Source organism: Manacus vitellinus, unplaced genomic scaffold (assembly GCF_001715985.3).
Source record: "Manacus vitellinus isolate BGI_N305 unplaced genomic scaffold, ASM171598v3 scaffold_69_pilon, whole genome shotgun sequence".
Classification (NCBI taxonomy): Eukaryota; Metazoa; Chordata; class Aves; order Passeriformes; family Pipridae; genus Manacus; species Manacus vitellinus.
Window position 1 is genome coordinate 1,378,437 of NW_021940749.1, and position 14,586 is coordinate 1,393,022.

General features: G+C 39.5%; 1 protein-coding gene across 5 annotated transcripts in view; it reads left to right on the forward strand.

The window, feature by feature from the left end:
• Window positions 1–13,435, forward strand: part of PDE5A (phosphodiesterase 5A) — a 50,021-nt gene extending 36,586 nt beyond the window's left edge. For all 5 annotated transcript variants that reach the window (XM_018083888.2, XM_018083889.2, XM_018083891.2 and 2 more), the window contains exons 14-21: window positions 837–931; window positions 3,383–3,470; window positions 4,580–4,680; window positions 4,770–4,847; window positions 5,403–5,466; window positions 5,642–5,716; window positions 6,187–6,270; window positions 8,091–13,435. In XM_018083888.2, the coding sequence (XP_017939377.1) occupies window positions 837–931; window positions 3,383–3,470; window positions 4,580–4,680; window positions 4,770–4,847; window positions 5,403–5,466; window positions 5,642–5,716; window positions 6,187–6,270; window positions 8,091–8,228 (723 nt within the window). In that variant the 3' untranslated portion in view covers window positions 8,229–13,435. The remainder of the gene's footprint in view (window positions 1–836; window positions 932–3,382; window positions 3,471–4,579; window positions 4,681–4,769; window positions 4,848–5,402; window positions 5,467–5,641; window positions 5,717–6,186; window positions 6,271–8,090) is intronic.
• Window positions 13,436–14,586: the final 1,151 nt, after the last annotated feature.

Genomic DNA, 14,586 nt, shown 5'->3' on the forward strand with positions numbered 1-14,586 from the left:
AAAGATTTAAATGTTCATTTCAGTGCTTCTGAACAAATTTTCAACCTTCCACTTAAAAGACACATAATAATTGAAAAAAACAACCTAATCATTCTGATTAGGGCTGGATTGAAGGACTAGATGATCCCTACTGAAGGGCTAGAATCCCTACTGATTCAGGATTCATCCAAAGTATGTTTTTAGGTTTCAGTTTTACATTCATGAAGGAAACAGAATGTTTCTGTTCATTCAGAATTAAGGTGTTTCTTCAGTTTGATTACAGACAGTTGCTATTAATTGCTTTATACACTTCTGAGAGCATAAATAAATCCTATTTTTAGGTCAAAACCCAATACCAACAAGGAAGAGGCATTTCTTTCCCCTACAAATTTTGTTTCCCTAATAAAAAAGACAAAAGCTGCTGGAAGAGACAAAGGCAAGGGCATTCCTCTTCCTTCTGTGCTGGAATGGCCAGGGTAGTTTTGCTCTGTGTGCAGTCGAGCAACCTCTGAGGATCCGGATAGTTTGCTTGCTATTTTTGGAATCCTGTCAGTCTCCACTCCAATTTCCATAAATTGTTTATTCCTAACTACCCTGGATTCACTCCACGCTGATTCTCATGTCCTAGATTCTGGAGTCTGAACGGCACTGAACATAAAACCTCTCAAATTTTCCTAGTTCCAGGGGGAGAGCAAGCACTGGGGGACACACCTTCCTAGGAGAAACATAAAATCAAGCCTTTCCAAACTGTCTTTTGACTAGACTGAGGACAGGTTTCATTAGCTAGAAAGTAGATATAAAACCCACTGTGCAAAACAAAGCCCCAGCTCACTTCTTGCCTTGCTCTTTCCACCCAGAGCAAACTGACTGACCTAGAAACGCTGGCTTTGCTGATCGCCACCCTGAGCCACGATTTGGATCACAGGGGAGTGAACAACTCTTACATACAAAGGTAAGCAAGGCTGAGACAAGTGAGATAAAAACAAGCGAGTGACAAAATCCCGGATAAATGATGGACAACCGGACGGATTTGATGCCGTGGGCCAGCACAGCGCTGGGATCTGCAGCCATCGGACACAGAGGTGTCTCCCGGCCATTTGGGACTTGGATTGTTTTCCTCGTGGTTTAGCCATGTCCTTTGAGAATTCCAGGCAGATTTGGATAAGGTGCATAGTTAAAATCACATTAAAAACGTATGACTGTTTTGCACCGAGCTTGGGTTGTCTGAGAGAGTGGTTTTTGAAGCGCCCCTTGGAAGAAGTGGTCTGCTGTTCTCACAGTGTGTGAAGTAAGATACTAAGGGAGGAAAAGGTTGTTTGAGGCAGAGAATACTGAAAGGCAGAAAATCAGTAAGCTGAAGCAGAATTCCTGCCTTTCACATATACATTCAGAATAACACTGACTGATGTAAAGAGAAAAAAACCCAAACAAACTCCAAAACTCCACAAAACCGAAAGAGTAACTTTTTTCTAATTCTCTAATAGGGGATCCCAGCAGTAACTGTAGCCTTGCAGTGATTGGAACCAGTTAGCTATTTTTTGCTTTATTTATTTAAAAATAAATTTCCTGGAAGACATCTGGAGATGCGTCATCTCCTCTCAAAAATGTCCTGGGAAAGTGTCATAGACAGCAAAATCCAACATTTGCACATGCTGTAAAGCAGAGATGATTACAGCTTAATAATTCTTTTTCAATAGAAATTTCCATGACTTTTTTTTTTTAATCTCTCATTCAAATCTAAATGAAAACGTTTTTATTTCCAGGAACGGATTCTCTTTGTTTCTTCCTTTGAAGCAGGGACAGTGGATACTTAGTGTATGATTTCCTTAAGCAGCAGGGTTTCAAAAATTAAAATTGTCCTGGTGGTGGAAATTACAGGGAAGGGGCTGCTTAGAAGCCCTTTGGTAGATACGCTGGGGGGTTCTTTTCTCTTTCCTCCAATCCTACATGTAAAGTAGGAAGCCTGGATAAAGTAAAGTATGGAAGCTGGATAACCAAATATGCATGTTTCAGAGAGCAGTGGTGTCCTTTGTCTGTAAGTACTGAGCAAGCTCTAGTTTGGTGCAGTACTTGGGAAGATAACCTAAGATATTTCTCACATATTTCTCTCTGCAGTCAGGATGAACTTTAGGAGACACAGTACACATCCCACTTAACTCAATGGGAATTTCACCCAGCATGTGTTGGCACCATCCTACAGTTTGTTTCCTTACAGAAACAGGCAGATTTGCTCTGTACTCCTCTTGTGGTGGTCTCAGAGGAGGTGCTGGGCAGCCAGCCCATAATCCTCAAGGGCTTGCATCCTTTAATCTCCCTTTCCGCATTTTTGTTTGTCTTTCCATCTTTCTCTCCACATTTTTGTGCTTCTTAAATCCCCAGGGTCTCCTCTTATGACTTTTATTTGAGTCTCTGTGCACTCACTCACAGAGGGACCCAATGCTGCAGCCACTAGTTCATGTGAATGATCCTTAACCGTACAGAAAGTCACATGGAACTATATGCTAAAAAAGAATTTCTTACATGATTCAACACTTGTAGGTCAGATTATAAATAGAGTAATTGATTCAGGATCAGCAGCAAAACAGACTTCCAAAAGAACGCAGATTTAGTTGAAGAGATGGTATGAGCAATGTGGGACCAGGGGCTGAAAATGAAGATACAGCAGCAAAAACTAAGAACTGGGTTATGCAACAGGGAGAAATTAGAAATCCTTGAGAGAGGAGGAGTTTCTGTGCTTCGTCTAAAGCTACTCAAACTGCAAATTCTATTTTCTAAACTAAGATATTTTTAAATTCTACATCTACACAGCAGGTTTAATGCTGTTTTTTCACTGCCTGTAGTACAACCAACACCTTGTTTCCTTTTGGATTTTACCCTGGGCAAAGGGTAGGTAAGATGTTGCAGTAGTTTGGTCAGGAAGATAGTGGTGATGAAACACCAGTAGTTACTAACACTAGGAAATTACTTGATCAACGTTTTGGGCCCCTGCACTGCAGTACACTGAGGTCAGCAGGAATTTTTCCATTGGTATTAGTGGGTTTCCAATTAAATTTGCATTATTATTTACAAGCCCAGCAGTTGAGCTGACTAAATATGCCAGACAGGTGTTTAGGATGTTAGAGAAACCAAAACTGTCACTTAAACTTTGCTTGTGAGTGATCTCTTCTCGTTACCTTTGCTTCTCATACAAGAACTGTTTATAAAACCTTATATTACATTCTCCCTCCCTGCGTGCAGCTGATCTCAACAGGTACAGAAGGCAGAAAACTAGAGCTGTCAGTGCTCTGACAGAGTAACAGCACTGTCTTTTTATCCACACTCCTGTGAAGAGGATATCAAAAGGGAAGTTATTTCTGGATGTTTAATTTGATTTCTCCATCTAATGGGTGTTTTTACTCCTCAGAAGCGAACATCCGCTGGCCCAGCTGTACTGCCACTCGATCATGGAGCATCACCATTTTGATCAATGCCTTATGATCCTGAACAGCCCAGTGAGTGCCACATTCTTCTGTATGCTGAAGGAAACTGTTCTACTTTCTATTTTTAGCTTCTGGATAGAATCCCACCCTTATACATTCTCAAGTGCTCTTTATTCCTTTTTGGGTAAAGAAAGCAAATGCAGCAGCTTCGAAATCCCAGTTGCACTGCTGGGCGCCACCAAACCTTTCCAAGTGCTGCCTGATAAGGGAAGCCTTGCTAATATCCTTTTGGGTACCTGCTTCCTTGGACCAAGGGAAACAAAAGGCTTTGTTGCCATTTCATGACCTCTTACGAACCACCAAACAAACCCAAGTCCTTGCTCTCATTCCAAAAGACATTCCAGCCTACACATACACAAAGCAGCCCCGATGAGACCAAACCAAACACTGCTAATGTTGACATTCCAAAGTGAAGCCAAACCTAAGTTAAGTAAATATGCAAATAAAATGACATTCTTCTTGTTTCATGTTATTAAACTAATTCCGAAGCCCAGTTATTCAGTGTGCACAATCATTTCAAAGCACTGCTCCTTTCACACCACAGGTACAGTGCTTCTGGCATCCTTTGTATTGTGATGATTGTTTCCTATTCAGATGGGCAAATATGGGAAAAAAGGGGAGGCAAGTTGTTGCCACTTCACCAGCTTTGGTTTAACAGGAGGCTGCTGAGCTTTTATTTCTGTCTAACAGCTTGTTATTTATGCTGCTTCACAACAGGAAAATATTTTTATTTACTAGAGGTGCACAGACAGGTACTGGGATCTGTCACAGTTCCTCTGCTTCGGGGAGGGGGAGGAAGAGGAAAGAGAAATGCTTTGGAGGAGCTCGTGGCAAATTTAATTTTGATGAATGAAATGGACTTGAGAGCTTGGATGTTGCTCTGTTTACAGTTTCATTTTTAATAGTCAATCTTGATGCTGTTGCTGTGCAGCTTTCTGCCATTACTCAAGAAGACTGGAATTTTTATTTTTAAATTGGGGAATCTGCAAAAGGAAGCAGGGTAAAAGAATGACATCAGCTAGCAACTCGAAATGATTTAGTAGCTTAAGAGACATTTTAGCAAACTGGTGTGCCGCTGCCCATTTTGCTGATAACACTGCTTTTTGGCTTTTTTTCTGAAGGGAAATCAGATTCTCAGCAACCTTTCCATTGAAGAATACAAGGCTACACTGAAAATGATAAAACAAGCCATTCTTGCCACAGACCTAGCACTGTACATAAAGTAAGTCAGAGGAAAGTTTGGCTGGGTAGTCATTGCTGGATGTCTGGATCATGTCATCACGCTGCAAAATCTTTTAACTTCTTTTAAAGGAGGAGAGGAGAATTTTTCGAACTTCTAAGGAAGAAGCAGTTTAATTGGGAAGACCCCACACAGAAGGAGCTATTTTTGTAAGTAAAAGCAGAATGATTAAGAAGTCAGCTGATACTATTAGGTACCCATTTCCCATGCCATGTTACTGTGAGCAGGTCTGTGCACTCTGGGCCTGTACAACTGGCACTGTCATATAGGCACTGAACAACTCCCTGGGCCAGAACTACTAAGTCTGCAACCTCTGGAATAAACTTTACTAAGTATCATATGAAGTTATGTGAGCATTTTTGTTCTTCCTAGAGAGTGTAGGGTACCTGTCTAGGAACCACGTTGTTTTGCTCTTGATACTTTATGCTTAAATAGTGAATTTCTGAAACCTGTAACTGAAGAATCAGGACAGGCAGTTTGGTTTGAAGCTGATTCCTTACTGGCAATGAAGAAAAAAGAAGACTGAGAATCGAGACATCTACCACAGCATCAGGCCTGGGCTACATTTATAACTCTGCTTTAATTTCAGTTGCTTTTCTGACTTGGATCTTCCCTGAAATTCTGTTTTACTGATCACTTGCCTTGGTGTCTCCATGCATTTCACCATACAGTAGCTCATGCATTTCTCTCTGTTTGTTCTACAGAGCCATGCTGATGACTGCTTGTGATTTATCAGCTATAACCAAACCATGGCCAGTCCAGCAACGGGTATGTGCTTCATTTTTAAGATTTAATCAATACAAACTACATAACAGCTTCTGCTTCCTCCATCCAACCCTTATTGCAAAGGCAGTGGTGGAATGCAGAGCTGGAGCCTCACTGGGGGGAGTCCCCAGTCTGATATATCCACATTAGAGCTCTCAATGTGTGAAATCTCTTACAGATTGCTGAGCTTGTAGCTACTGAGTTCTTTGATCAAGGAGATAAAGAGCGGAAGGAACTCAACATAGAACCAACAGTAAGTGGCAGAATCACCTCTTGCAGAATGGCTTCTGGAAACAGCACTTCAAAATCCACAATTTCTCCCACTGACCAGAATATAGGACAAACTCTTTCCCTTTCACAGCAGCAGTGTGTGTCATTAACTCTGAACCGGAACAACAGACTTTATTGTTTCTTTCAAATCAGTGTTACTAAATTGTCTAGGAAATACATTCCTGAATTGGTACCTATTTGCAGCCTATCCAAACCCAGTAAGTTTGCCTGTGTTTCTAGTTATTTGGGCTCTGTTAATCCAAAGCAAATCTCCTAAGGGAAGTCATGCAGTCAAATTACCTGCATTGTAACACTTCTACTGATACCCCACTGGGCTGAGCTTGCTGTGCTGTTTAAGGTGCTGCTTTTTAATTGCAGCCTGTCTCCTTGGTTTTGGTTGGGTTTTTTATTGAATGCATTTAAACACAGAGCTTGTTTACTTCTTACCTACAGGATCTAATGAACAGAGAGAAGAAAAACAAAATTCCCAGCATGCAGGTTGGATTCATAGATGCTGTTTGTTTGCAGCTGTATGAGGTACGGTGCCTAAGAAAGAACTGCAAAATACCTAAAACCAGAACTGCTCACTAGTAGACACAGATTTAAAATTAGAATAACAATCAAATAAAAAAACTAGTCACTGAGGTAAAAATATTTTATTATTTATTACATATTGTTCATTATTCAGTTGAAGAAATTATTATTTTAGTATTTATAATTAGTGGTATATTTGTCTGATTAATGTAATTTGTTATCATCTTATTAAACCTAGTGATAATTGCTGTGCTCTGTGCTCTGGTGTTATATCCCTGGGTTATAGTCTGGATTCCAGCAGCTCCAGTGAGCTGCTGTGATCATCAGGGAAACTCAGAAAACTAATGGTATCCAGGTAGTGCATTGATAGAAATGTTGTTTAAGAGTTTTAAGCAATTCAGAATTCTTCATGCAAAAGGTGATATGCTATGTACAGAAAACTTACCCAAGTTTAACTTTTCCCATCCCATTTTTTTTCTTTCATCTCACACAAAAGCAGTGCATGAGAGAATTCATTGAAATGGTTTTTTGTCCTGGTCACAAACTGTGTGAAAAGCTGCTTGGTCAAATACAGTGTGAAACACAGCATAATGATTTTTGATTTTTTTTTTAAACCAGTAAAGCCTTAGAGTGAAAGTCTGTTCATTTGGGACTGTAGAAAGCATTTTACAGGGACTGAGGTGAAGAACAGATAGCCTAACTCTTAACAATCTTCCAGTGGGAGCAAGAGGGTGACTACTTGCATTTTTCTCTCTTAAACAATAAAATTTTCTAAAAAGACTCCACATCCACTAATTGGAAGGAAACAAGGATAGGGGAAGGAGTGGGAGCTACCAGCTACTGTCCCTGAAAGTCAGATGTTTTTGTGCTGTAGAAATTGTTTGTCAGGAAAATAAGGCAGCCTTTGCTGGGGAGCCTGAGGGGGAGGTAGGTGGAGGTGGCAAAGGTACAGACAGAAAACTCTTTGAACAGAACACCTGAGCAGGTTTGAAGGCCCACAGTTCCAAAGCCTGAACTTCTATAGTTTTTCTTATTAGGAGAGAGCTTTACCTTTTTTTTTTTTTTCCTGGTCTTTTCAATTATGATTCAGCTTTCAGTGTCTCACTTTTATTTGTCACCTTGTTTTAAAGCCTCCCTTGAACTGGAACAGCATAGAGCAGGCTGACAGTGTCTGGGACTTTATCTAGGCTCATGTCCTAAGCTGACAGAGAAGGGAGAGTGACTTACCTGCAGGGGCAGAGAGCACTGAAGAGGATGGGGAGCCTTTGAGGTAGTGACAAACCCAAAGGACTATGCTAAATCCAAGGAAAGGGCTGTGGTTTGAGTTTATTTTTACTGGAGTACAAGTAGGGGGTATTACCTGCTTACACAGATTTGGGGTTTTTTTTAAGGAGTAATAAATGATAAAACATACAAACAACTTCAGTGTCACTTTGAAAATGAACAAGCACAGGGTTCACGCTCCAGTGTTCTAACGCAATAAAAGCAAACAATTAACAGGTTTGTAATGGCAGCCTTTTCACTGCTTTCGTAGCTTTCATCCAGTCAGAAGGAACTTGACACACAGTGCAAACAGAAATGAGTTCTCAATCCAGCACTGCAAGAATGTGACTTACCATGTTATTCAGAGCAGGTCAGATCCCAGTGAACTGAAGCTTTGTGGCTTGTGTTAGCTGAGCAACCGGTGCAGTTCAACTGAATGATCTACAGGTCGATCCTCTGAGTTCAGAAATCTGAAAAAATATGAGAAATGTGTTTCGTTCTCTTCATCTTTAATTAAAAATTAAATGCAATCTGTTTTACGTGTTCTTAATCTATTTCAGGCCCTAACACATGTGTCAGAGGCCTGCTCCCCTTTACTGGATGGCTGTAAAAAGAACAGGCAGAAATGGCAAGCCTTAGCTGAACAGCAAGAGAAGAACCTGATTAATGGAGAGAGCAATCAAGGCAAACGGAACTGAGATGCTGATTTAACAACCACAAGCTTAAGCTCACATAGAAGACATAGTAATAGGGGAGTACTGCATTTTGCTGAACACTGTATGAATCTGGCTTATGTTTTGCCACTGCTGTATTATCTTTCCACGTTCCAAGATATAGCATGACCATGTGTATGCCAAGAGATAGTATGTGTCTTTTGTTACATCTGACTGAGATGGAAAAAGACCTGCAAGGGTGGTTTTTGCCCCCCTGCTCCAGCAGAAGGTACTAGTGCAGTGACTCGACTGTGCCCGAGAGCCTCTGACTTTCCAGATGTATATAGTTGTTTGGTGATCATGTTGTGGCCAGTATCTCACAGACTACTGCATTTCGCACCTTTTTCTCTTCCCCCTCCCAATCTTGCTGTGTTATGGTATAAAAGTCATGAGCAGTCTCGCCTGTTCTCTTCCCAGAGGCTCAGAGGGAAGACTGGGACTCGCTCTGGGGAGCCTAATCCAGCATATACTATGCTGACCTCCTTCAGAAGACAGAACTGGGCTCTGAGGTGAAAAGCCCCAGAATTTATGCACCCAGTAGTTCAATTTTTTTTTTTTTCATATCAAATGGATGTCTGAGCAAATGTCTTACTACATTTGAAGAAGTTTTTAAGGCCCTTGTGAAATACTAGGCAATGAGGGTCTTGGGAGTTTTGTGGTGGAAGTGTCACAATTATCCATGAATAATGGAAACTGCTGGAAGACTGCTGAAATGTCCCAGCATACCTGACAGGCTGCCACGGAAGGATGATGGAAGGATGGCTCCCATAGAAAGCTGCAAGAAGCACAGAGAGAAATGGAAACTGGAGAGGATCATTTTTATCTGCTGGTTTTAACTTCGTTTGGAAGTTGATTTTAACATCATCCAACCGACAGAGGGGGTCACGGGCAGAAGAGAACGTGACTGCAAGAGCGAGAGGTGACAATCTGAGTCAGAAAGGTGCAGGAATGGCACAATCCTGGTGACTATCCATGACTGATTCTTTAGGCCAGTGTTGCTATGAAATGGCTATGACCACTTGGAAGGAAGTTTTATGTTAACATCTCTTACAAATCATTTTTAGCATTAGTTCACAATGATTAATCACAGCGTCTTAAAAAAATTAGAAAAAAAAAGAGTACCAAAAGCAAAAATAGCCAAGAATGCTACAGGGATTTGCCATTTGTATATGAGGCATTAATGTTCTGAAAAGTAAGAAATCCATTAACTTGCACTAGCAAAAACCCCAACATTGGTATTTTATTTAAAAGAAGATGATTAATAAAAATGGTTGTGAATTGGGGACCAATTAAAGAAAATATGCACATGAGAGAGATGCCAAAAGAGTAAAACAAAGAGGGTACTATTCCTCGTGTAGACAGGATCAGGAGATGAATGTCAGCAGTCTAAAATGGATCAGCAGTACCTGTAACTTTGGCTGCACAGACACACACAGAATAGTGTGGGTTTTTAATGTGTAATAATGATTCTCTGGTTAAAATCTGCAATTGTGTTGGGCAAAAGTAACACACTTAGGATTGTACTTTGAAGTATGGGCATTTATCTCTATCACAATAATCCAGAACATTCTAGTTGGAAAGTGCAATGAGTTATCAACCCCTCCCCTTGTAAGAGCTGGTCAGAAAGAAGTGAAAATTCCCCCTTTTTATCAGTTTCTTCATTTAGATAATTTATAGCAGAAGCTAAGAAAATATAAAGCAAATGTTTCAAAATGTCTGACGATACCGAGTTTCATAGTTGAATTTTTTTTTTAATGTAGAATAAGGTATTCTGACAGTCAGCAGCATTTCTGCCAACCTAAATTATTTGTCACTGATTAAATCCTATCTCAGACTTCTCTAAAGAGCACCAATAATGTATTATTGCAGCTGAATTTGAAAACATTTTTCTAGAAAAGTATTTCTCCTGACTTCCTTCACACAGATTAAAAAAAAAAAAAAGTATGGATTTCAATAATAATTCAGAATTCCAGGACTACTGTTATGCAGTGCTCCATATGTGTATTTATATGCAAATGACAGCAGCCTGCCCACCCCAACCAAAGTTTTTAGGTACTTTTTGATAAATAGGAAGCTTTGCTTCAGGATTTGCATAGTCCTTGTATAGTCTTCTCCTTGAGTGCTTGAGATACTGAAATATAATTATTACACTAACTGATGAGATACCTATTTAATATAAATATGAATAAATTATATGTATATAAAGGTGTATTCTTGCTATAATGGTTGAGACTGGTAATTCATGGTGACAACACAGCAGATAACTATGATAATATTACAGTGTAGTGGCTGAGCATCTTTTACATTAATATCCCAGTATTTCTTTGCTATATTGTGTGTCCAGCAAAGCTTTATTATAACTAAATTTATAACTGCTACAGAAGAGGGATGGATTCATACCTTTGACTTGAAAAAAAGGGCATGACATTACATTTTTTAAAGGTTCACTTACAATGAGCAGTTATAGAGAATGTGCATATATTTAATTACATATCTGTACACATTTATCCCACGGAATCTCTTCCACTACAGAGATTGGAACATAGGTATAAATACAGTTCCTAGTGAATAAACCATTTATTTATCATAATACACCTGTATCTGTATGTATTTCTACAAAACCAAAGCCTTTAAACTACTGGTTTAAGAACCTTAAAAGCATAGACTGCTGTAGTTCCTGAAATTTCAGAGCATGATCAATGTTTTTAAATAGTGTTTAATTCTGCCTGAAGGCAGAGTGTGCTGGCTCTGTGTCAGCTTTGTGTGAAGCATTTGCAGAAATTCCTTTCATAATGGAGATATGGGACAATATGGGGGAAAAAAAAAAGCCAGCCTGTTTCCTGCTTGGAGTTCACTGCCTTTAAAATTCAACATTTTCAAACCCAGCTAGTGGATTACAGCCACAAGCTGCCCTGCATTTCATCATGAGTTGTGTTTCTGGTGATTTTAGTCAGGTCTCAAACATTTTCTCCCCACTTTATACTGTCTAGCTAAAACAACCAGGGGGGATTACACAAGAAACCAGCTGGAGTGGAGTTTTTCCCTTGGTCAGTTCAGACTAAAGTTTATTAAAGCCATTGTCAAATTTGATATTTCAATCTTCAGGTACAGAATTTGTCCCAGTGAAGGCATCTAAGTTAGCATCCTACTTGATCTCAGATATGGACATATTTTCTTTTAGACTCACTCCACAGCACAGTTTAATGCTTAAAGTACACTTTTCTTTCTGTTTTTGTTCTCCTTCTCAAAAAAATTACTTGTCATATGTATTAACACACAAAAAATTACTGATTAACCCTACCTCTTCTAATTAAAAATAACAATGAGGTTCTTAAGCTGTAGGTTGAACTTCTTTTCCAATAAATTAGTCCCACATCCAATATTAGCTGTGGAACATTTCTAGGTTTTCTATTATCTCACACAATTAAAGAAAGGGGAGGAAAATAATGTGATGTTGATTTTGGAGATGGTGATAATTGTTAATTAGCAGCTTAAAGTTAAGAGCAGATTCCTCTCTTATCTTCAAGTGAGCTAGTGAGAAAAGTAAACAACCTGTTCCACTGATGATCAGCTGATCTCTCCTTCGAAGAGAGGACTGAAGCCTGATTTTATGTACCACTCTCATTCGTGTAAAGATAAACTTTTCACCTCCAATCCAAAGCATTTTACCTGGCAGTGGCATGAACTGACAAAATCAGAACTCTGTCTAATTCATATACAAGATTTCTCAAAATCCCCAGGTAACTAATTTTCCAATGCATTGCACAGAAAACTTATGAAGAGTCAGATGTAGTCCCATAAAATTCGGGGATGTTGCCTGAGTTATCTGGTTGGTGTCCCTTGCAGTTCTCCATAGGAAGACAGCAGAGAGTTCTTATGGAAAAAAAGAAGCCTCACTGATATTAAATTCATACAGTTTTTAAAGGTTTTATAAAGATCTGGTATTTCAGGCAAATATATATATTGGCTTTAGTTTGGAGTCTTGTCTCTGTGATGCTGTGGGGTTTTCTCTTCGTGTCAAATCACGTGCAGTTTACATTCCACAAGGTTTCAGCTTTATTTCACAGTTCCCTGCTGCACTTCTTCAGGGACTTGCACTAATTTGAAAGATAAACTTGAACATTGGAGCTTGAATAAAAGAATGAGTTTGGCCAGAGTATGGTAAATAATGAAAGCTGGATTTTTCAGTTTGGACTTTGACAGGAAGAAGAAACATCCCAGAATCTGGCCTGGTGATTAGTGACACTTGTTAAATACAGCAAATAGTGCCAGCAGGATATTTGATCTTTGTCACTGCTAGATGAATGGAAGTCGCATGGGAAAGTTTATTTTCCACATAAAGACGTTTGTTTCCATAGAGAAACTCAGATCTAAGTACCACTGTTTGTAAATGTGTATTTATGTGACAGTGCTGTAGAATAGCCAGTTTTCACTTATTTTCACAGCATGAGCTGGTCATGCCAGGGTCTAAAGCATGCTCTGATGCCTATTTAAAGTCAGTCATACAGATTCCCACTCACCTCAGTGGGAGTTGGATTGAGCTGTATAAAAAGTGAAAGAATGGTCAAATCCACCTTTTTTACCTTCAAGGAGGGACCAAACTCTTACCTTGGCAACACCTGCCTCACCTGCTCTTTGCTGTGTTCAGCTCTTCCTGCTGATGCCTGAGGTACCTTACAGATGGAACTGAAGTTAGAATTTGAGCCCTCTCTGTGTTCACATGGGGGACACCTGCATGTGTCTCTTAAAGAATGTAGTGTGAAATGCACTGTAAATAGTTTTAATATACATTCCTATTATGGCTTAATAAAAATCTTAGTCACAGTCACCAATCACTGAGTGTGTCCACTTGTATTCTTTTATCTTTGAAAAAAGTTTGAACAAATATATAGTTTCTGGGCACAGTATTTTTGTACTAGGTTGAGGGGTTTCTCTGTATATTATGTTTTGCCTGTAAGCAGTATTAAAGTCTTCTGAATGCTATGTGTTCTTTCTTGCTTCTGTCCTATGACTTCTTAGAGTAAAGCTGGTTACATTACTTTAAAGAATCATTATCCCTACTTACTGTACAGCTGATAGAGAATACAGAGTCAGGATATTTTCTATGGTCAGACTGCTGCTTATTAGTTATCTCCTCATTCTTCTCTTTGTACTGTTTTCATGCTTTTTAAAATAAAAAGGATGATGTCAAATTTTACTGTTTGTTACTTAATATTGTTGAGGTTGAATTTTCAACATCTCATTGTTTCCTGATTCGAATAACTGCTTTTTGTAAACGTATATTTTATAATAACTTTTCTAGGTCCTAGAAATCCTGAAGAGAAAAATGTCACTATTAATATCAAGATACTTTTAAGTAGCACTGAGATCAGCCAGTGGTAACGTAGTTCTGGTTTAAAACCAGCAAAAAATAATTAACTGCTACTAACCACTAGAGAGCACTGGAGCTGCACTTACTGGGAGCTGTCAGAAACCAGTTTATTTATTAGATAAGCAGAACCAGCAAATGCAACAGTTACACAGATGTATCCTCATCCTCTGCCCCCCCAGCTATCAGTTCCTGGGATAGCATGGAAATAACCTAGTGACTTCCAACTGTGACAAAATTATTTTTGACAGCAAAAGCCTCGTCATGTGCAAACTGCTGATCCCAGAAGGAATTCTGGACCAGTGGGCTTCTTGGCAATTCCTGCTCTTTGCCTATTAGGTCCTGCACAGCAACACTTCTGGCTTAACTTTTTTTAGCTCCAGGCAAAACCAAGAAGTATGTCCATCCCTGACAAACAGCAGGCTCATTGAAAAACTTATGAAGGGCCAGATTTAGTTGAGCACAAAACACAAGCACTGTTTGCTCGAACCAACTGCAATTTATGAGTGCAACTGCACAACTGCCTATGTATATCTCCATACATCAGGCATCCATTTGCTGCTGGGACTGCAGCCTTTCCAGCCCCCTCCCAACCTAGTCGTGCTCCTGCTCAGTCCTCCTGGCCTGCTGAATGTTTGAATTCACCTCTGAGCAGAGGCATGGTTTTCAGGAGTGGGTACTGGAATACATTTCCTACCCAGAATCTAACCTTGAACAAGGGCATTTTTAGTGAAGACGTGAAAGAATTTTACACTCGGTCTTTCAGATCTTGCACAACAGTGATGCCTTTTTAACAAATGTAAAAAGACAATGGCTCTTTCCTCCAGCCATAATTTTAGTAAGAGTGGTGACAGCTGTTGCTGACATGCATTTCAGATTCCTATGAAATCCCACCCTTTAGGATTTTTAGGAAATAATTTTTAGGCCATAGCCTGCTCCTGCCCACCCAGTGCTTTGTAATGGCTGAAAACCTAT